Genomic DNA, 23,094 nt, shown 5'->3' with positions numbered 1-23,094 from the left:
TGTTAGGCGGTGTGGAAAGTCCCGTGAGTGAAGCCGGGCAGTGGAAAGTCCTAACTGGATGTTAGGCAATGGGAAAGTCCTAACTGGGATGTTAGGCGGTTGGAAAGTCCCGTGAGTGAAGCCAAGGAGAAAGTCCTAACCGGATGTTAGGAGGTGGAAAGTCCCGTGAGTGAAGCCGGGCAGAAAATCCAGATGGATCAAGGGTGATCGGACATCCGGTGTGGAGAAGTCTAAGTGGGTCAAAAGGATTGACCGGACAATTAGCGGAAGTGCTAGAAGGTCAAGGGAGTGACCGGATGCTAAGAATGATGTACCAACAGTCAAGGTTGACCGAATGTTGGTGTGGAAGCCTTAGGTCTAGGGTGAGTTTGGATCGGTCCCGTGACCGATCCGGATATCGTTGCCTGATCGGCCCGGTGACCGATCGGAATCGATCGATGGCTCATCGATTGTAATCTGATCGGCCGGAGACCGATCAGAGGCAACGCAACTCGCGAGAAGAAGCCGGGATCGGTCTCGCCGACCGATCCACCTTTGCTCGATCGGCCAAGACCGATCGTGGCCTCGTGACACCTGATCGGTCTGGGGACCGATCAGGTGACAAACAGAAGCTTCATGCGCCTAGGCTGATCGGTCTGCAGACCGATCAGGGTTCTAGCCATTGCAACGCAACGGCTAGTTTCTTCGCTGTCTTCTTCACAGGTATAAAGGGGTCGAGGGCTGCTGCTGCACGACTACTTCTTCTTCTTCCTTCCTGTTGCGAAGTGCTGTTGTGCTTGAGCTTTGTTGAGCTCCTCCTTGTCGAAGCTTCGCGTGAGCTTCATTCCACGACTGGATCAGCTGCTGCTGAGTTGCTTCTGTCCGTGAAGTTGCTACTTCATCCGGGACCCCAGTCGACGAGAAGGCAAGCTACTGTGTTTACATTCCTGTTGTATTTTGTTCTTGCTATTCTCTTGTACTCTTAGCTTGCTGTTGCAAGTGATTGTGGCGAGGTTTCTCCACCCACAAGGAGTTTGATTTAGTCGATTTTCCGGGGACTCATCCACCGACGGATTGATAGGCTTCGTCCACCTTACGGACACGCCGAGGAGTAGGAGTTTCATCTCCGAACCTCGTTACATCCTTGCGTAGAGGTTTGATTTCTTCTCCTGTTTTCTTTCTGCATTTAGTTTCTGCTGCGCTAACCCTAGTTTGTAGAAAGAAACGTGAGCAATTGGGGTCGGCTATTCACACCCCCCCTCTCTAGCCGTACGAAGAGATCCTAACAAGTGGTATCAGAGCCAGGTTTGCTCTTCGTCGGATTAACACCCGGGGAGCACGAGCTAGAGGATGGATCTACTCGGAGAAGATGTCACCATTCCACCCTTCTACGAATGCGGTGACTTCGCGTATTGGAAGGTAAGGATGAAGTACTTTCTTATGACTAACATAATGAATTGGTTTTGTGTACAAGAAGGTTTTACTCCTCCGGTGGATAAGGAAGGAAAACCTCTTGAGAAGAAGGAGTGGACCAGAGAACAAATTCACAAATCTGAAATCAACGAAGAGGTAACGAGAATAATTGAATTTTCATTGCCTACTAACATCTTGTGTAAGATAGGTTACAACAATGCCAAGGAATTATGGGATAACTTGGCCAAGTACCATGAGGAGAGCTCCACTTCAAATCATGAAGAGGAGACAAGTGAGTCATCAAGTAGCTCACATCATGGAGGAGAGGAATTAGAAGTTGAGGGTTACTCAACATCTAAGGACGAAGAGGAGGAGAGTTCTTCTTCAAGTTCGGAGCAAGAAGAAGAAGCTTCTACCTCCGAAAGGGATGAAGAAGAGAGCTCGCATCCACCCTCAACCCTAGGTAACTCAAGCAATTTAAGTTCAATTAAATTACACATTATGTGCTTTGAGTGTAGGGAACATGGACATTACAAGAGTAAGTGTCCAAAGAGGGTAAGAAAGACTCCACCGGCGCCAAAGGTCAAGGAAGCCGGAGTCCCGAAACGCAAGGGCAAGGAGCACATCGTGTGCTTCCAATGCAAGCAAAGGGGACACTATAGGAGCCATTGTCCGAGGGGGAGGCAACCTCACAAGGGCAAGAGACCGGGCACATCGATAAGGGGAGCTAAGGCAAACCCTAAGGTAACCTCTAAGGTTCATTTTTGCAATTCTAATAAAATGCATGCTAGGAATTTTATTGCACTTGTCGATAATAACAAGCATGATAACCTTAGGAATCAATACATGTGCTTAGGAGCTAAACATGTGAGTCTAGATAAGGATAATTCTAGAAAGGCTAACCCTAGGATCAACCCATCTAAGGCTAAGGATAACCTAGGTAGGAATCCTAAATCAACTAGACATATGCCTAAGAATACCTCAAAGAAGAGTGATAAATCAAAAATTGAGGTATTAGAGAAGGAGAATTAAGTCTTGAAGTCAAGACTTGATACTTTGGAAAAGACTCTTAAGAACATGGAGAAGTCATCCCTAGGGTTTAAGGGTCAAAAACCAATGTCCAAGGACAAGAAAGGTATGGGTCACAAACCTAAGTCCCAAGTGGTCAAGCCCACCTATCATGATGTTCAATTCGATTATGGAACAAAACCTAGGGCTAGGAAGACCACCAAGGTCACAAGGGGAGTCACCCCTAGAGTTGATCTTGATGAGTCCCAAATGACCAAGGCTTCAAAGCCTAGGAGGGTCATTAGGAGGGTTGCTAGGGAAGTCATCCCTAGTGAATATTTAGTGAACCCAATGAGCTCACATAGATATTGGGTTCCTAGGAGCATCTTCTCTATCCCATAGATGGGTTAGAGAGTGTCAACTCCAATTAGAAGGGTAGTTAACCCAACTTTGAGGAAATTGACACTCAAGGAGCATTTTCAAGGTTTTGATAACCTTTGAAAATGAAAAAGAATTATTATTTACTCCTTGAAGAGTAAATTGTGCCATATTTGAAAAATATCGATTTTAATCTTATTTGGCACAATTTAAGAAAACCTAGAGAAATACCATAATTAGGATTTTGGTTTTCTCTTAGGGATATATGAGCAATCTAGGGTTAGATTTTAAGTTAGCTAAGGCTAAGGATACTTAGATAGGGAATTTAGGTATTTTATTTGTGCTAACTTGCCATGATTGGTTGCCATATGCCATGCCATGACATCATATTTATTTTATTATCATTTGAAATGTCATGATAATGCTTAGGCTAGTTTATATGTCATGCTTTATTTAAGTTTTCAAACTTTATGCCATGACATCATGACATTGGCACATGTTTTTACTTATGATATCATTATATGCCATGTCATCATCTCTTGCATTATAATCAATGAAATTGATTTAAGGACAAACATATAATTTGATATTGAGATCAAATTGGTGTTTAGAAAATGCATGAGAACTTAGCCTAAGTTGACCTTAACCCATATCTCACATCAAATTGACTTGAATGTGGTTTGATACACCTTAGATGTGTGTGAAATATTAGGATCATGAGTTAGGATCAAGGTGCATTGTCCTTGTACCTAGATGACCCTAATTCAAGAAATTAAGGATCATAGGGAAAGCTTGTGTACAAGTCATGTACATCTAGCCTTAAGATTATGGTCCTAAATTCAAATGGTTTTAAAAGAATTTTAAAATTGATTTGAAAAACCTTGATGAAGATTTCCTAGTGATAGCATTAATCATTGAACATTGTGATATAAAGTTGAGTTAAACTTGAACTATTTCAAAGTTTTTGAACTTTGTATCAAGATTGAAAAATGGAAGTTATTTTCATAGAAAACTATTTTTCCATGATAGTATATGTTATGAGGAATGTATCCTCAAAATTTCACAATTTTTCGAATTTTTTGGAATTTTCTAGGAGTTTCTGAATTTCGGGAAGGAAATTTCAGAAATCTGCCTATCAGAGTCTGGATCGGTCTGGGGACCGATCCAGGTAAGTCCTGATCGGTCTGTGGACCGATCCAGTGAAGCATGGATCGGTCTGCAGACCGATCCAGTAAGAACGCGATCTGGTGAAGGCCTGATCGGTCTGGGGACCGATCCATGGGGTTTCTGATCGGTCTGGGGACCGATCAGAGCGTGCCAGTTTCTGATTTTCAGATGTTGGTCTGAAATTTCAGCTGGAAGTTGGGTTTTGTGGATTTCTAAAGGTTTGGAACTCACAAAGACATTGTTGGTGCAATGGTCAAGGGGGAGTTAACCTTTAGGGGGAGTTTTACCTAACTGTCAAGGGGGAGTTGACTGTTAGGGAGAGTTTTTACTCCTTAAGACTTTTGAGGATTAGTGATATGGGATTATCACTAAGCTGATTGTTGAGTTTAGTATCAAGGGGGAAATTAAGAGTTTCAATGAAATGTATGGGACTTTCATTAGGAAGAAACTCTTGACCTTGATACCCTCTTTTTTTTTTCCTTTTTGATGTGTGTCAAAAAGGGGGAGAATTATTGGAGAACCCAAGTTAGGTTATCGGGTTAACCTAAGGGGAGAATGTCCAGAGAATGTTCAAGGAAAGAACATTGGACATTGGAAGATGGTTGGAAAACCTAAGTTAGGTTATCGGGTTAACCTAACTTGATTATGGGTTTTGTCAAACATCAAAAAGGGGGAGATTATTGGTGCAACCTTAGGTCAAGGTTGACCTGGTTAACCTGACTCGAGTTGACCTGACTCGAGTTGTATTTTGATGTTTGACTTAGGAAGATTGTTGGTGCAATCTTAGGTCAAGGTTGACCTAGTTGAGTTGTATTTTGATGTTTGACACTCGTGGAAGAGTTGTATTCTTGATATGAGACAAGAATAGATGTTTGGGAGATTATTGGTGCAACCGTAGGTCAAGGTTGACCTGGTTGACCTGATTCGGGAAAAAGTCCAAGTATGGAGACTTGGCAACGGAAAAGTCCAAGCAGGGAGCTTGGCACTAGAAAAGTCCAAGTATGGAGACTTGGCACTGGAAAAGTCCAAGCAGGGAGCTTGGCACGCGAAAAGTCCAAGTATGGAGACTTGGCACGGGAAAAGTCCAAGTATGGAGACTTGGCACTGGAAAAGTCCAAGTATGGAGACTTGGCACTGGAAAAGTCCAAGTATGGAGACTTGGCACTGGAAAAGTCCAAGTATGGAGACTTGGCACGGAGAAGTCCAAGCAGGGAGCTTGGCACGAGGGAAAGTCCTAACTGGGATGTTAGGCAGTTGGAAAGTCCTGGTGAGTGAAGCCAGGCAGTAGGAAAGTCCTAACTGGGATGTTAGGCAGTGTGGAAAGTCCTGGTGAGTGAAGCCAGGCAGGGGAAAAGTCCTAACTGGGATGTTAGGCAATGGGAAAGTCCTAACTGGGATGTTAGGCAGTTGGAAAGTCCTGGTGAGTGAAGCCAGGCAGTGAGAAAGTCCTAACTGGGATGTTAGGCAGTGTGGAAAGTCCTGGTGAGTGAAGCCGGGCAAGGAAAAAATCCAGATGGATCAAGGGTGATCGGACATCTGGTGTGGAGAAGTCTAAGTGGGTCAAAAGGATTGACCGGACAATTAGCGGGAAGTGCTAGCAGGTCAAGGGAGTGACCGGATGCTAGGAATGATGTACCAACAGGTCAAGGTTGACCGAATGTTGGTGTGGAAGCCTTAGGTCTAGGGCTGAGAAGTTTGGATCGGTCTGGTGACCGATCCAGTGATACTGCGTTTGCCCTGATCGGTCTGGTGACCGATCAGAATCAGATCAGTGGCTCACTGATTGTAATCTGATCGGTCTGGAGACCGATCAGGAGGCAACGCAACCTCGCGAGAAGAAAACCGTGGATCGGTCTGCTGACCGATCCACCCATGGCCTGATCGGTCGGCAAGAGCGATCAGGCATAAGCCTGATCGGTCTATGGACTGATCAGGGCTTCGATCGCGACACCTGATCGGTCTGGGGACCGATCAGGTGACAAACAGAAGCTTCATGCGCCTAGGCTGATCGGTCGCACCGATCGGTCTGGGGACCGATCAGGTGACAAACAGTAGCTTCTTCGCGTAAAGGGGTCGAGGGCTGCTGCTGAACGGGACCTTCTTCTTCTTCCTTCCTGTTGCGAAGTGCTGTTGTGCTTGAGCTTTGTTGAGCTCCTCCTTGTCGAAGCTTCGCGTGAGCTTCATTCCACGACTGGATCAGCTGCTGCTGAGTTGCTTGTTGCATCTGTCCGTGAAGTTGCTACTTCATCCGGGACCCCAGTCGACGAGAAGGCAAGCTACTGTGTTTACATTCTTGTTGTATTTTGTTCTTGCTATTCTATTGTACTCTTAGCTTGCTGTTGCAAGTGATTGTGGCGAGGTTTCTCCACCCACAAGGAGTTTGATTTAGCCGATTTTCCGGGGACTCATCCACCGACGGATTGATAGGCTTCGTCCACCTTACGGACACGCCGAGGAGTAGGAGTTTCATCTCCGAACCTCGTTACATCCTTGCGTAGAGGTTTGATTTCTTCTCCTATTTTCTTTCTGCATTTAGTTTCCGCTGCGCTAACCCTAGTTTGTAGAAAGAAACGCGAGCAATTGGGGTCGGCTATTCACACCCCCCCCTCTCTAGCCGTACGAAGAGATCCTAACACCATCAACTACTTTATGTGTAGGAATTGGATCAATGGACGTTGGACAGTGGATGCTCCAGACATATGACTGGAGATAGGTTGAAGTTCACTAAGCTAAAACTAAAGAATCTAGGGTCAGTTGCATTCGACAACGATGGAAAACTGAAAGTAATTGGAAAAGGTAATATCGAACTTAATTCCGACTTTATTATTCGAAAAGTATTGTTAGTTGAAAATTTTAATTTCAATTTATTAAGTATAAGCAAATTATGCGATACTGGTTATTCAGTTAAATTTACCAAGTCCGAATGTATAGTCAAACATATTGACAATCCAAAAATCATACTTAAGGGCACTAGGAAAGATAATGTCTACACCATTTATCTACCGACACCCTCAATAAAGTGTTTTCTAACACAACAAGAGGAAACTGAGTTGTGGCACAGGAGATTGGGTCACACTCACACAAGACTCATTTCAAAAATGAGTCAAAATGGACTAGTCAGAGGATTGCCCAAATTAAAAGTTATTGAAAATTCAATCTGTAATGCGTGTCAACAAGGAAAACAAACTAAGTCAACCCACAAGTCAACCAATCTAGGTAGAACTACTTGTTTACTTGAGCTCCTTCACCTAGACCTATTTGATTCACATGGAGCCAAGTCACTAAGCAAGAACCAGTATTGCTTAGTTATAATAGATGACTTCTCCAGGTTCTCCTAGGTAAAATTTCTAAAAACAAAAGATGAAACCTTTGAAATATTTAGTAATTTTTGTAAATTAACAGAAAATGAAAAAGACACTAAAATTAAAAGAATAAGAAGTGACCATGGAGGAGAATTTGAGAATCACAACTTTACTGAATTTTGTGAAATAAATGGATACAAACATGAATACTCCTGCCCTAGAACCCCTCAACAAAATGGTTTAGTAGAACGTAAAAACAGAACACTACAAGAAGCTGCTAGAACCATGTTAAACGAATACAAACTATCTAATCAATTCTGGGCTGAAGCAGTTAGTACAGCATGTTACATTCAAAATAGAATTTTAATTAACAAAATTCAAAATAAAACACCCTATGAAATTTATTATAATAAAATTCCCAACTTAAACTATTTAAAAGTATTTGGGTGTAAAGTCTTCATTTTGAACACTAAAGACTACTTAGGAAAATTTACATCAAAAATAACCCCGGGAATATTTTTAGGATATTCAACAACTAGTAGAGCATATAGAGTGTATAACAAAAATACCCTAAAGGTAGAAGAAACAATAAATATAATATTTGATGAAGAAAATAAGTTACCCAACACAATAAATGAAACTGAAAATACAGAAAATATTAACCCTATAAACAGAGAAGAAGACGTAATTCAATCTTAACCTATTGAATCTGAAGAACAAATCACTAACTCAAATGATATGCGACCAACTAGAACAAGCATAAATCACCCATCTGACCAAATTTTGGGTGACCCAACTGTAGGAGTCAGAACTAGATCATCTTATAGAAAGCAGAGCCAAATAGCTTTGATTTCAAAAACTGAACCCAAAACCATAGAAGAAGCCCTACCAAACCCAGATTGGACTCTAGCAATGCAAGAAGAATTGACCCAATTTGAAAGAAATCAGGTCTGGGAATTAGTGTCGAAACCCGTTAACAAATCCATAATTGACACTAAATGGGTTTTTAGAAACAAATTAAACGATCAAGGTGAAATAGTTAGAAACAAATCTAGGTTAGTAGCTAAAGGATTCAGTTAAGTAGAAGGGTTAGATTATGACGAGACCTATGCTCCAGTAGCAAGACTTGAATCCATTAGGATGTTGCTAGCCTATGCAGCACACAAAGGATTTAAGCTATTTCAAATGGACGTAAAATCTACATTTTTAAACGGATTTATTAAAGAAGAAGTGTATGTAGGGCAACCCCCAGGATTTAAAGATTTAGAACAACCAAATTATGTCTTTAAATTAAAAAAGACCCTATATGGACTAAAACAAGCACCTAGGACTTGGTATGAACGTCTGTCCAATTACTTAATATCAAAAGGATTTAACCAAGGTCAAATAGACCCAACCCTTTTCGTAAAGACCTTAGAAAATGACATTTTTATAGCCCAAATTTACGTTGACGATATTATTTTTGGTTCCACAAACTCTAAATTTCTAAAAGAATTCACCCAACTTATGGAAAATGAATTCGAAATGAGTCTGGTAGGAGAACTTAATTTCTTCTTAGGCTTACAGATTAAGTAAACTAAAGATGGAATTTACATTTATCAAACTAAATATGCTAAGGAATTAATTAGAAAATTTGACATGGAAAACTCAAAAATAATCAATACACCAATGGCTACAAATGCTAAAATCGACTCAGACTTAGAAGGTAAATCAGTAGACTTGAAATACTATCGGAGTGCGATAGGAAGTCTACTGTACATAACTACAAGTCGACCAGACATTATTTTTGCAGTAGGTATGTGTGCACGATACCAATCTTGTGCAAAAGAGTCTCACTTAACCCTTGTTAAAAGAATCCTTAGGTATGTTAAGGGAACCCTAAATATAGGACTATGGTACCCTAGATCTGGCACCCTTGACCTAAACGGCTACTCTGACTCAGACTAAGCCGGATGCAAGCTAGATAGAAAAAGCACAAGTGGTAGCTGTCAATTTCTAGGACAATGCCTAGTAAGTTGGTCAAGTATAAAGCAACACTATGTTGCTTTATCTACCACTGAAGCTGAATATATAGCCTTAGGTGAATGCACATCTCAGTTGCTGTGGATGATGCATACCCTTAAAGACTATCAACTGGAGTATCATAAAACTAAAATCTCAATTGATAATATAAGCTCAATAAATCTAACAAAAAACCCAATTCATCACTCAAGGACTAAACATATAGAAGTGAAACACCACTTTGTAAGGGATCACGTAGCTAAGGGTGATATTGAACTCAACTATGTTGAGTCAAAATCAAACCTAGCTGATATCTTCACAAAATCCTTACCTGAACTTGAGTTTTGATTATGTCAAAGGGTTCAAGTTAAGTTGTTTTGTTATCTAATGAGCTTAAACAAGTGTGCAGGAAAGTCCTAACTGCGGTTAGGCAGGAGGAAAATCCTAAGGGGGGGGGGGGGTAACCTTAGGTCCTAGGGGGTGGTAACCCTAGGTGGAGGAAAACCCTAAGGGGCGGTAACCTTAGGTCCTAGGGGCTGGTAACCTTAGGTGGAGAAAAACCCTAGGGGGCGGTAACCCTAGGTCCTAGGGGGTGGTAACCCTAGGCGGAAAGTCCAGTCGGTCTGGAGGACCGGACTGGCATCAGGTAAAATCTCCTGAGTGGAGTAGGTGAGGACGCGTTCCCCGTAGAGGGAACAGTAGGCGTCGGGTCGACCTAGGGTTTCCGGTCGGAAACTTGAAGTCAGACCCGATCAGTCCGATGACTGACAATTATATTTATTGTGTTTTCTTTTTGTGTTCTAACTCTGTTTTGCAGGTAACTAACAGTTTTATGCAGGGTTAGAACTGACCAGGATCGGTCGACCGAACCTTGGGATCGGTCGACCAAACCTTGGGATCGGTCGACCGAACCTTCAAGCTACCAGATCAGATCTCCAGAAGATGGGCCGGGTTCGACCAGGGATCGGTCGACCGGACCTCGGGATCGGTCGACCAAACCTGGGATAGGTGTCGACTGGATCAAGCCGAGGTGTGCGGGCCAGAGGAGACTGATCGGTCGACCAAACCTTGGGATCGGTCGACCGAACCCAGGGATAAAGTTTGAACAGATCGAAGCGGAGCGACGGATGGACGGATCAGATGCGGTGGAGGTCATCTGATCGGTCGACCGAACGTGGGGATCGGTCGACCGATCCGCTTCGGGTCAAATCTGATCCCGAGACTTGGGGATCTGAATCAGACTTTATAGAGCTATAAAATGAGGCCTCGAGGTGCAGCTCAGATCATCGAATTTCGAACAGATGTTCGGCGCTCTTGTGTGCTCCGTACGCTTCAACTACGCTCTGCTGCCACAATGAACTGAATCTCCAAAGTTCTTCTACTTTCTTGTTCGTTGGTAAAACTTTCTGATTTGCACTTAACTGTAATTGCTTTTAGTTTGTAATAATTCTGGATATATAGTTGTTGCCCACCGAAAGCGGTCAAGGACTGCGGGCCTTCGAGTAGAAGTCGAAATAGGCTCCGAACGAAGTAAATCAATTGTGTCTTTGTATTTACTTTACTTTTCATTTCCGCTGCGTTACTTTAGTTACTCGAACGATTTCCGTAAATCGATAAAGTAGCCACGAGCGCTATTCACCCCCCCCCCCCCCCTCTAGCACTTTCGATCCATCAATAAATAATAAAATAAAATAAAATAAATAAGTTTTAATTATCAAGCTTAATAACCAATCAAACAACTAAAAGTTTTAAACAATCCAACAAAATTGAATTGAAAGTTCGATAACATCTAAATGAATCAAGTTCGAACCAAGCTTGAACCAAGCTCAAGCCAAGCTTGAATTGAGAGCTCATTAAAATCTAAATAAACCAAGCTCAAGTCAAGTTTCATAATGCTTAATCCTACAGAACACATATGTGTTCAACTCATTAACGTTCGTGAATAATATTTATGAACCATATTCATTAATAAAACTCTTTTCAATATACTAAATAAATAATAAAATAAATAAGTTTAAATTATCAAGCTCAATAACCAATCAAACAACTAAAAGTTTCAAACAATCAAATAAGTTTGAATTAAGAGCTTAATAACATCTAAATGAACCAAGCTCGAACCAAGTTCAAGCCAAGCCCTAACCAAGCTCAAGCCAAACTTGAATTGAGAGCTCGTTAATATCTAAAGAAACCAAGCTCAAGCCAAGCTTCAAACAAGCTCAAGCTCATAAAAAATAAACCAAGCCAATCTTGAACAATTATTTCAAAAGCTTGGTTCATTTTAAGCTCAGCTTGTCTCGACTCGATTAGCTTATTGAACAAGCTTAAACACCCCAAAGATTGGCTCAACTCGGCTAGTTTACAACCTTAATTAGAATCTCCATAAAATAGAGTAAGTTGGTCCTCTACTAATTGAACCAACAAAACTAAATTGATCCTCTACTAACCGAAATAATAAGAGTAAATTGATCCTCTACTGACCGAACCAACAAGAGTAAATCGGTCCTCTACTGACCAAACCAACATGAGAAAATTGGTCCTCTACTAACCGAACCTACAAGGGTATGTGTCTCTAACTGTCGCCCAACTGGTAATAGTAGGAGCTAGTACTATTGGTTGTATGATAGGGGAAATCCCCAGAGACTGTAATCCCTGATCTCCAGTAGAGTTTGATGGACCTAAACAGTTGGTGATCCAACACATATCATATATGCTATAAACAACTAGATAAATACTAACAGAAGTGTATGATAATAGTTATACAAGCCTACCTCCTATAACTTGGAGATGTCTTATTGCTGTCTGGTCCCAAAACTCGAAAAGTAATATTGAGAAAACAAATCACATAATCCAAAACATGAAAATATGTCTCATAAACTTATGGCTCTGATACCAATAAATTGTCACGCCCCGAAGGAGTCCATGCCCGACAAACAGACAACATCTCCCCCTTATAACAATATATGAAATCTAGATACATAGCTATGGGTGTAAAAGTATAATAACCTACAACCCACACGGTTGGAATCATACACAACCACGCAGGATAATATATAGCTCACACGACTAGTATTATACACAACCACGTAGAATAATAAGTAGTCTACATGGTTGTAACAAAAACACAACAGAAGTCAAAAGGTAGGTCACCCAAACCAAAACGACAAGCTGCATGTTGGCACGACTTAAACACAACAAGCACATAACCAAATAAAAGAATGTCACAAGTCCAAAAATCCACACAAAAGATACATATTACATGTACAAGTTCAAAACCAATAAAGCGAGTGAAAGCAATAACGGAAAAAGATGGTCGATGTGATATGGAACTGGATGACAATATCTCTAGGCAACTCCATAAATCTTCTACCTGTTTTCTAGCGAAAGGAAACTAGTACAAGGGATGGTTAGTCTGGGTGCCTCAGTGAGTAATAGACATAGTGCATGGTCGATATAAAATATGGAGATAAAAGCATATAGTCTAAGTAAGGAAATAATAACATGATCATGATCATGTATGACATAATAAATGCACATATTCATAACAACCATAATGAATGCACATATCCAATCATAGATCTGCTTGTAACACCTGACCAATATAACAGACAACATATACAAGTATGATAAATGAACATGTATGAAGCCTGACAATCATATGTAATAATCATATCTCAAGCAAATGCATCAAACACAAGAAAATACAGATATATCTCTGAAAGATGCATTGCACATCATATGAATATGCACATGCATGCAACATGGTCACTCCGGCCCATCCCTCAAGACACCATGACCCTTGTGTGGCCGAGAGGCTGGACAATGACAACTGTACTACCCTCCAGATACCACTACTCTCATGTGGCCGCGAGGCGGACAATTCGCTAAGTAGCTACCTCACTATATAGCGGCAGGGTCCCTAACTGCTCGCAACTCTAGCTGCCACTAACAACTGTACTACCCTCCAGATATCATTACGCTCGAGTGGTTAAGGTGAACAACGTATATGACTGTGTGGCCGAGCGAACATGACAGGATGCTCCACTCCAAACTACCACTCTCCTTGAGAGCTCGAATGGATAATAAATATGACTGACAACTCTCTCGACCACAAGGGAGACTTTGGTTGTCAGCATGCAGTACAATAATGGACATAATATAAATAATCATGATATAAATACAATCATCATCAATATAACAACACAATCAACATAAGTACTTCTAGTACATGATCTATCAAATACCTAGATTTATAGGTATGGTTAGATCCAACAGATGTCTACTAATTAATAAATATAGAAAGTAGCAATACTTATAGCACACACCAGACACATATGCACCCAATAACATAGGTATAGTCATCATAGTACCTCCAATAATCACACCAGACACATGTGCTCATCTAACATAGGTATAATCGACTTGATTTCTCTAATAGTACACACCAGACGTGTGCATAACACAATATACAAATGTACAGTCAATATGGTAACTCCTATAAAACATACCAAACATATGTATATATACTCAATTGCATATGCATAATCGACATGTTAACTTAGTCAATAAGATATCCCCTATAGTATATACTCTGCATGTATATACACAATAGAGTATAGATATTTAAAACTAAGACTGTATATGAAATAACTAGATCATCTCTAAGGTCAAGCACGTAAGTATCAAGTATGGATAAATACGAGTAGATTTAAAGTAAAGCAACCTAATCCATCAATTATAAATAATCATGCACTAAATTCAATGAACTAAAGAGGCCAAGGGAGAAGTGCCCGCCTCAAATATAGATCTTGTCAGAATAAATCCCACATCATGATGTTTGCCCCCAAGTCAAAGTCCTGCATTAATATATTTTACTTAGCTAATTTCATGTGAAATTAATATTTAAACACAAACCCTAACCTAATTATGGAAAACCCCAATCGAATGATCATTAATTAATCCCTAATTTAATGATTAACTTCGATTATTCTCATTCATTGATCAACTTAGGGTTAGCCATATTATCATCTCTAATAAATCCAATGATTAAATATAATCCATCATTAATCAACCATACTCAATTCATCTCAATAAGAATTTACTAATCCCATCCATAATCAAATTGGATTAACCTAGTTATCTAATAACCATTTCATAATCCAATTAGGCTAAGATAAACATAAATCAATTCCAACCACTTACCCAAATCCCAAGACTTCTCTGTCAACTCATGGCTGGAGAAGTGCTTATTGCTGAAAATCGTAGATGGAGCAAGAGTAGTTGTTGATTTCCCAATCAAGCACCCTACATCACAATCATCATAGCCACAATTGAGCATTATACCCAATTCCATAATGAACACTCTATATCTGAAATCAACCCTAATTACTGAACTATAACCTCATTAAACTAGAGATCTTACCTTCACTTGATCTCTGATTTCTGTTCGGATCACTACCACTTGCAAAGATGCTAGCCAGAATGATGCGGTTTGGGGGATTTTGGTCGGGAGCTTCACGTTGGACCGGGAGAAGAAGTCCAACACAATCCCTAGTGGTAAAGGGATATTTGGAGAGGATAATCCAGTGGTTGTAGCTATTCATCAGCGACCAAGACCCAATCACAACCGAGTTCTCAACGAGGAAGAAGACCTAAAGCGAGAGAGCTTGGTCTTCGACAAAGGTTGGCTAGAACAGAGCATTTTGGTGGTCTGAGTCGCGACGCCAAGTGTAGCGACAAGGGATTGGAGCTAGGGCTCGGATCCCCTCCCCTCTTAGCCGAAGACTAACCCGCGCAAGGCGGCAGCTCGTAAGGGACGACGGCTGGATAAACTCGAGCACTTGGTGGAGGAGAAGGGAGGCTCAGTCGACAATGGGCTGCACGACACTAGTGCAATAGGGTTGTCCACGGTAGAGACATAGGGAACATAGGGAGAAGTCGGGGAGGAGAGAAAGAGGAAATGTCGATTAAGCCTAGGTCACTGTAGCAATTACTTAAATACTTAGGGTTTGATCAATTTAACACTAAGTTAGTTCTTAAATTAACTCTCACTTAAATGGTTATTCCCAACATACTTTCTCAAAGCCTAATTATTTTATGCCTTTAAACGTTTCATACACCCTCTATTTAAATCCTGAAAAATTTCTAAAAAATTCTATAAGATTATCCCTTAATTAATACTTATATTTTATTACTATTTATTTGTCATATCTTACAAGCTAAATAACTAATCAAATAATCTTAAAATGTAATAGTTTTAAATTAAACAAGCTTGAATTGAAAGCTCGATAACATCTAAACGAATCAAGTTCAAGCCAAGTTCAAACTATGCTTAAGCTCATAAAAAAGAAATCAAGTCAAGTTGAACAATCATTTTAATGACTTGGTTCATTTTATGCTCGGCTGGTTTGACTCGGTTAATTACCTAATCAAATAAGTTTAAACACCACAAAACTTAGCTAGGCTCTTGTTGTCTTCTTCGATACCAGCCATGACCACAAAACTTAATTACCTAATCAAGTTCAATGGATTGAACTTTCCTCGTGCCATCACCATCTTGACGCCATGACCCCTCTTGACCCTTGCCACCGGTCGCACGTCATCTCCTATCTCTAGGCCACCTCCTCTCTCCCTACGTCACCAGATAGCCCTTCTTCATGTCGTCGACCTCCTCTCATGTGATCTCCTATCCCTATGTCTTGCTATCGATCCAGCCTTCTAGTAGTCCTCATTGTCGCACGCCCCTATCAAGCTCAGCCTCCCAAAGCCTTCCGACCTCCGAGCAGCCCTCGCTATCGCGAACCCCCACCATGCTCTGCCTCCCTGAGCCTTCTGGCCTCCAAGCAGGCCTCGCTACAGCGCACCCCCGCTGTGCTTCACCTCCGCTGTCGATCATACTTCTGAACCCTCACTACCGTACGCCTGATTCAGATCCAACTTTCCACTCAACCCTGTCAACTGAGTGCACAACTCATCTTCGATCAGCCCCGCCATTCGTACTATAAAAAAGTCCCACCCCGCGGGCCAAGGTATGCGTACACCTTTACATACGACTATATGCACGCAAGTACTATTGTTCATCTTTTTCATCTCTCCATGGGACAACACTGACTAGAGTGTTGGAGTGGATGAGTTGAGGCACCTCGGCTTCCATTCTAAGCCTCTCCTTTACTCTTTTACTCCTCACAAACTCTCCAGGCAATTCGGCTCTCCTTGTAGCACACGATGACATCCTTCTATAGCTCCATAAGCATCACCGATGACCTCCCTCCAGCTCACGACAACTTCTTCAACATCAATGAGACATCACCAATGGCCCCCACATACTTGCTTCCTCTAGCACACAATGACTTCGTCAAATCAGCGATCCTCAATATTAGATGATGATGTTTCTTCATCTTCTTTATTTCTTCGGTGTAACTCATAATACTAGGTTCACTAGTTCATTGGGTGTCGATAATTCGCCTTTTCACTCCCTATATCATCAATATCAGCAACACCTCACTATTACCCATGTCGATAGCTTTCTTTATCTTCTTCAACGATTTCCTAGGAGTAACACACGTTAGTAAGTTCATTAACTGTTATCTTATTAACTGTTATCTTAATCAATCATGATATTTTAACCAAAACATTAATCAAGAAGGATACATTTATTTTTTATTTTACTCTTTCCGTCCATCATAATATTATAATATTTATTTTAAAAATTAACATCAGTATCACTACCATGTTGATTTTTGAAAATTAATAGTGTTGTTGATTTTTAAAATATATTTTGTTTAAGATTAAATTCATCGTGCGATCTTCCACCACTATTCTATACCAATCAAAGGGAATAAATTAGAAAATCGAACTAAATAGTAATGGACCAAAAATAGCACCATACCAGTGTTGTAATATGAAAAAGATAAAATGAAAAATAAATACGTTTTTTTTATAATTCTGACAATTAGATGCCGCAATTTTAAATGCGCCGGTCAATGGCTGTATTTTTTTGTTTTTTTGCCCCTTTTTATTATTATTAATTTTGGGATTTGAACTGCAAGTTGCCCACGCGAAGTCAAGCCAAACTTTGTACTAAACCCGAAGCATAAGTGCACTCTGACCGACCCCAATAATGCAGGGTGCGATAGTCAACTGGCCGCAAATGTAGAGGAATAGCTTCCAAGGCTTCACTTTCAAGTCAAATTTGAGAATCTCGATCGATCCAACTAATCCAATCGCTATAAAGAGAGACTCCAAGAGATATCCACCAATAGCAGAAACTGAACATGGCTGCAGCGAGGTTCATCGCCATTCTTCCTCTGCTTCTGATTCTTCTTCTTATGCTTCCTCTGAGCTCCTCGGCCCTGCCCTATTCATGCAGTAAGTAATTAAAATAAACAAATGCCAGTACTTTTTCTTTCTTTCTTTCTTTCTCCTCTAATCTAACCGAATTTCAGTTCCTCGCAAAATGGCCGCGGCATCAGCCACGTACAGACCGCCGTGCGACGACGGGTCGGACGGCGATCCCAGGGGCGGCGGGAGATCGTCGGCGAGCGGGTGGCGGAGAGGGTACACGCCGCCCTCGCCGACCAGCGACAAGTCGAGGTCGGCCGACGCCGGCGCTGCTCCTCCTTCCCAAAAAACATGACATGAGCGATATTACGAATATATATATGAATAATCCAGATCTGCAATTATTAATTAATTAATGTTTTATTTCCTTTTTAACTATAAAATTGCGCGATCATCTTTCAAATGATCGTTTTCTAACTTGTAAAGTATCATGGATGGTGCATCATAGGTAGAGTAGAGCACAATTCTTCAGCAAATTAAACTAAATGATTGCAGGGCTGGTCTCAAGACATGGCAGAGAGCCTTTCGAGGAAGAGATCGAAGGTCGAATCGCGATCCAGCATGCTGATGCGCGCGTACCTGGCCTCCATCCCGAACTGGATCCCTCCTCGCACTATGACTCCCTTCTCTTTCAGATAACGCTCCAGATCCTCCACTTCATTCTTCTCGCACTTGATCCACGCGAAAGCTATGCATTATTCAAAGATACACAACCATCGTCATCCATCCATTTCAATATATATACAAAAGAAATCAATCTTCAAACTCAAATTTTGAAATTAAAATTAAGAAAATACAAACAGGATATTTTATTAACCAATTTAAAACTAAACTTACCTGGGAGGTTTTCAGTCACTTCGCCGATGAAGTTGCAGAAGGCCGGCTCGAAGGAGGGCACAGTGAAGATGCCAGAGGCCTGCACGGCCTCCACCAGCTTCCGCCAACGGACGGCCAACTTTTCCCTGCCAAAGTGGAACAGTTTCATCTCGACGTCGGGGTTTGGAGTGTTCTCGTATCCATCGGACACCACCTGGAGAATCTTCTCCGCCCGGAGCTGCGCCTCCTTCGCCACTCCGATCGAGTTCAACGTGATGTAATGCATCATCCTCTTCGCCACCTCCCTGTCCTTCACCACCGCCCACCTGCATGCGTTCGAGATCTCGTTAGACAGCTCGCACTACAACTTGATGGCGATGATGATGACGACGACGATAAGGGCGAACGGACCCAATACGAGAGCCGGCGTGGCCAGTGATCTTTGAGAGAGTGAAGAGCATGATGTCGTGGTCCGCCGCATGAGTGATCGCAGTGTACTGAGGCCAGTAATAGGCCAAATCGTGGATGGTTTTCCCGTCGCCGGAGCAGAGGACTGCCTCTCTTATTGAGCCGTCGGGGTTATTAGGCGTGCAGACTATCTCGATGTACCTGTCTCCGGCGAACTTGGATGCGTCTCCCGCCCACTTGTGCAGTCGGGACTGAAGTAAGTCCGTCATTGGTGCATACGTCTGCAAATCGAGCTTTACAATTGTTCATTTTTCTCAATCACTAAATTAACTAATATTTATTCCATCTCACGGAGTAGTAAGGAGCTAGCGAGACGACGCTCATCGGCTCGGCGGCGTCTGGCGGCGACAGGGCGTATAGAGACGCTTGGAACAGTTGGCTGGAGCCTGTGCCGACGATGATGAAACGGTCGTCGCCGGCGATGGCGTTGCCGACGAGATTGTGGAGGCGTCGGATTTGGTGAGTCAGCTGCGCGTTAAGGTAGAAGCAAAGTTTGGTGGCGTCGGAGAAGTAGCTCATCGACGTCCAACCGGGGATGAAGGTGTCTGCGTCAGCCCCCGCCGACTTCCAGAAGGCCTCGTACATGGTCGGATCTCCGCTGTGTCGATCAATTCATCAGGAATCAAATAACCGTTTTAACCAACCAAATTAAAAGGATTGATGTCCTATATAAAGCAAATTAGTATCATCTAGATATGGCCTAGACCATGTTTTTAACCAACTAAATAAATTTAAACATATAAAAAAGTTAAAATCATCACACGGATTCAAATATAATGGAGAGTTTCATAACGTCTAAATTAAAATACTTACCGATCAAGATTGACGATAGCATCTTTCGAGGTGGGGCGTTGGCTGGACAAGGTGCTCACGTCCCCCTTGAGGCTCATGGGTATATGCTTTTATTTTGTTTGACGGGCTATGAACAATGATAAATAAATATATATAGATGGAAAAAATCAAGAAAAGTGTTTAAATTCAAGATAAGTATTGATAACTACCAATTTTATCTTGGCATTAAAACATTTTTTTTTAAAAAAAAAATTAAAGTTAGAATGCATTGATTGTAAAAGAACAAATTGTGCCGTTTTTAATAATAAAAAAATAAAAAAGCATGCTACTTTACTATTTTATAATCTAATTTTGAGTAAGCTAAAATAAAATTAGGTTAATGTTTTTTTTTACTTTTCACACTATATTTTTTAAACTTATTAGTACTTTTGGTTGACTTATATAAAAAAATATATACACGGTCATTATTTTGTTAGTCTCACATTTAAAAAATATATATTTTTTTAACTTTTTAACTAAGATTAAAAATGATATTAAATTAATTTTTTTTTATGAACGAGAATTTATTATAATAATTTACTACTGATGATCTCAAGTTTAATTTATGAATCTAGATATTAATTAACATGTATTTATATATTATATTATAATGTGGTGTGATGACTGGTAATAATAATAATAATAATAATAAAAAAAATAAAAATGTAAATGTGATGTTTTTTTATTTAAAGAATCATGAATGCAATTAATTTATCTATCTGTTTAGGAAACATTGATTATAAAATTAAAGTAATAAAAAATATATTTTATCATTTTCCTGTTTGGATAAATATTTTTGGAAAAAAAATTATATCTATTTATATGTTTACCTACTAAACTATTTAATATATTATTTTAAAACTTGACTAGAAAAGTTGAAAAGGTTAAGTAATCCTCCACTTTAGTTAGATAACTGCCATATATATCTTATTATTTTTTTTAATCAAGAAGTATTCTAATTTTTTACCATAATAGTTTCTTTTTAAAATCAAATTTTCGTAACGTTTATCCTGATAAAAATTTAGAGGGATAGATGAAAATTGATTCTTGCTCATCTTGTGTGAAATGAGTGGAGATGAAATGTTAGATGCATGACTCTAGTATAGAATAAATGAAGACTTTTCACTTTCTCCAGATAACTCTCTAAGTACTCCTGTATATAAGAAGAATATTAGTGATCGAGTTAGAAAAGGAGTCTTGATCATTGATTCTCCGATGTTTAAATCAGTGATCGATTTTTCGAAATGAATAGTAGAAAAATGATATCGATGGGTGTATAAAATTATGTAGCGTTGCATACCTACACTTGTAGCTGGAGACCCCTTTTATAATGTTATGTTGTGTTTATCCAAGAATCTCAAAGTATTTCTAAAAAAAGACAGACTATAAAGGGGCTCTAGCACCTTTTCTAAAATGGACCCACAATCTCTACGATTGATGAGCTGGAAGCTTTGAATGTGCAACTTACATACAAAATATTCTTTATCCTTTGTGGCACAAAACGTCAAAAAGGAATATGAGGTCGTTGAACCGCGAGGCTCATGATAGCCTCTCCCAGCAAGACGACTGAGTTTTTAATATAGTATGCCCGACCATCACTTGCAAGAACCACCCAGTCGACTTTGGTAAATGTAGTCGGCGACTCGACCTTCGCTCAGGTGAATTAGGTATCCAGTATGTCCGATCGAGCTATATGTTCGATCGGCTGGAACACTCGGTCAAGCTCATTAATACTTGGCTTTGCGCTTCCTCAATGCTTAGGAGTTTGGATGGATCAAACGTCTAGTATGTCCGATCGGCTAGAACACTCGGTCGAGCTAGTAAATACTTGGCTTTGCGCTTCCCCAATGCTTAGGAGTTTGGGGCTCGAGGCCCAATTAACCAGAGGGTTCGATCGGGTGGGCTAGCTTAGAATGTGTTCATCTTTTGATTTTGACTGCCATGCCAGCTGGCATCTTCCCCTATTTCCCGACCGAACTGTTATATTCCGCATTGTTATTCGTATTAAGCTGATGAAATACTTAAATGTTGTTGCTTCATTAGCCCTTCGTCTCTTGATCGGATGCTCACCTTTTGAACCACCCTTTAGCTCTAGGTAATGTTACCCTGGCATCTTGGAAACTGTGTAAATCACTTATCATTAATGCGTAATGATGAACACAACTTTTTAGCATAAGTTTGCTTATCGCCTTTCATCCCTCATAAATGTGGTATATATCTTATTAACATGTGTCGTACGCCTGCACAAAAAGAGTATTTGATGCGAGAGACTACTATTGGGATTCAATGTGACTGTTAGCGATTTAAATTCAACGATCTAGATTGAACCTCTCTCTTCTATCCTTTTGATCGAACAGCTGTGAGGAGCCATCCTTAGGGATTTTAACTTGCATGTTTTAATGTCACTATATCACTTTCTTCTTTCTCTTCATCTTCTACTTCTTCATTTTCTGCTCACCGTTGTCGATGATCACTTGCATCTTTTGCTCATCTAGCATCTAGTAAGTTTCATTTCTTCTCTCCTTCGGATTCTTCTCGTCCTATCCTCATGGCCTCCGGTCTGCCAATTGGTGTCCATGGGCTCTGGTACACCTTCGTCGCCTTTGATCTTAATGGTGACGAGGTGGACGAGATGCACCACTCCTATCATATTCCCCCTGACCACAGTATTGTGATTCCTTCAGGTTACAACCAACCCCACATTCCTTTAACCGACTTCATCACTTGCTTTAATCAGTTAATGGCCGACCTTCGATTTCCTTTTCATCCCTTCTTCTCAAAAAATTATTTTTACTTTCACATTCCCGTACAATAGTTAGCACCTAATTCCATTAGGTTACTGTGCAGAGTTGTAACGACCACCCTTCTTACTACTACTCTCTAAGGGCGACCGTTACCTAACTCCTACTCTACTTACTAGTGTCACTTATGCTATTATTAGCGACACTTAGATTTATCACGGTTCAGAGAAATTCCTACCGAAAAATTTCGGCAGAATCTCCCCTATACCGGTGACCAAATCTATAATACACAAGATATATATACACAGCCACATGCGGCTGGATCACAATTTATTCACAACCACGCAGTAATAAATCATATCATAATCAAAAACTAATCTAGCAACATGAACTAAACTCAATCTCCCAGAATGAAGCATAATAAGCTACAATGCACATCAAACTCAATCATAACTCATAATTTCATAACAGAAATAAGGAAAATGAACTAGACATAAACTCTAAATAAATAAGTCTTGCTAGTCCCCTCTGGACCTCTCCATAGTTCAGTCACCACACACATCCATCATCACCACCACCCTGTCGCCTCCCTTCATATCTTAGCTTTTCCTTTATCTGCGGTAGGAGGAAAAAAAAAGAAAAGTATCTATAAG

The 23,094-nt window shown here is 40.5% G+C and overlaps 1 protein-coding gene across 1 annotated transcript; it reads right to left on the bottom strand.

Annotated features, from left to right (window-relative positions):
• Nucleotides 1-18,060: 18,060 nt before the first annotated feature.
• LOC122023114 (tryptophan aminotransferase-related protein 1-like) lies at nucleotides 18,061-19,759 on the bottom strand. The gene is made up of 5 exons (XM_042581203.1): nucleotides 19,683-19,759; nucleotides 19,161-19,467; nucleotides 18,813-19,090; nucleotides 18,423-18,727; nucleotides 18,061-18,273 (listed from the first exon to the last, which is right to left on the bottom strand). The coding sequence occupies exons 1-5, from the start codon at nucleotides 19,757-19,759 to the stop codon at nucleotides 18,089-18,091; spliced, it is 1,152 nt and encodes a 383-aa protein (XP_042437137.1). The 3' UTR covers nucleotides 18,061-18,088.
• Nucleotides 19,760-23,094: the final 3,335 nt, after the last annotated feature.

This window comes from Zingiber officinale, chromosome 9B (assembly GCF_018446385.1).
Source record: "Zingiber officinale cultivar Zhangliang chromosome 9B, Zo_v1.1, whole genome shotgun sequence".
NCBI lineage: Eukaryota > Viridiplantae > Streptophyta > Magnoliopsida > Zingiberales > Zingiberaceae > Zingiber > Zingiber officinale.
Note: the sequence above shows the minus strand (reverse complement) of the source record. Positions and strands in the feature narration are given on the sequence as shown.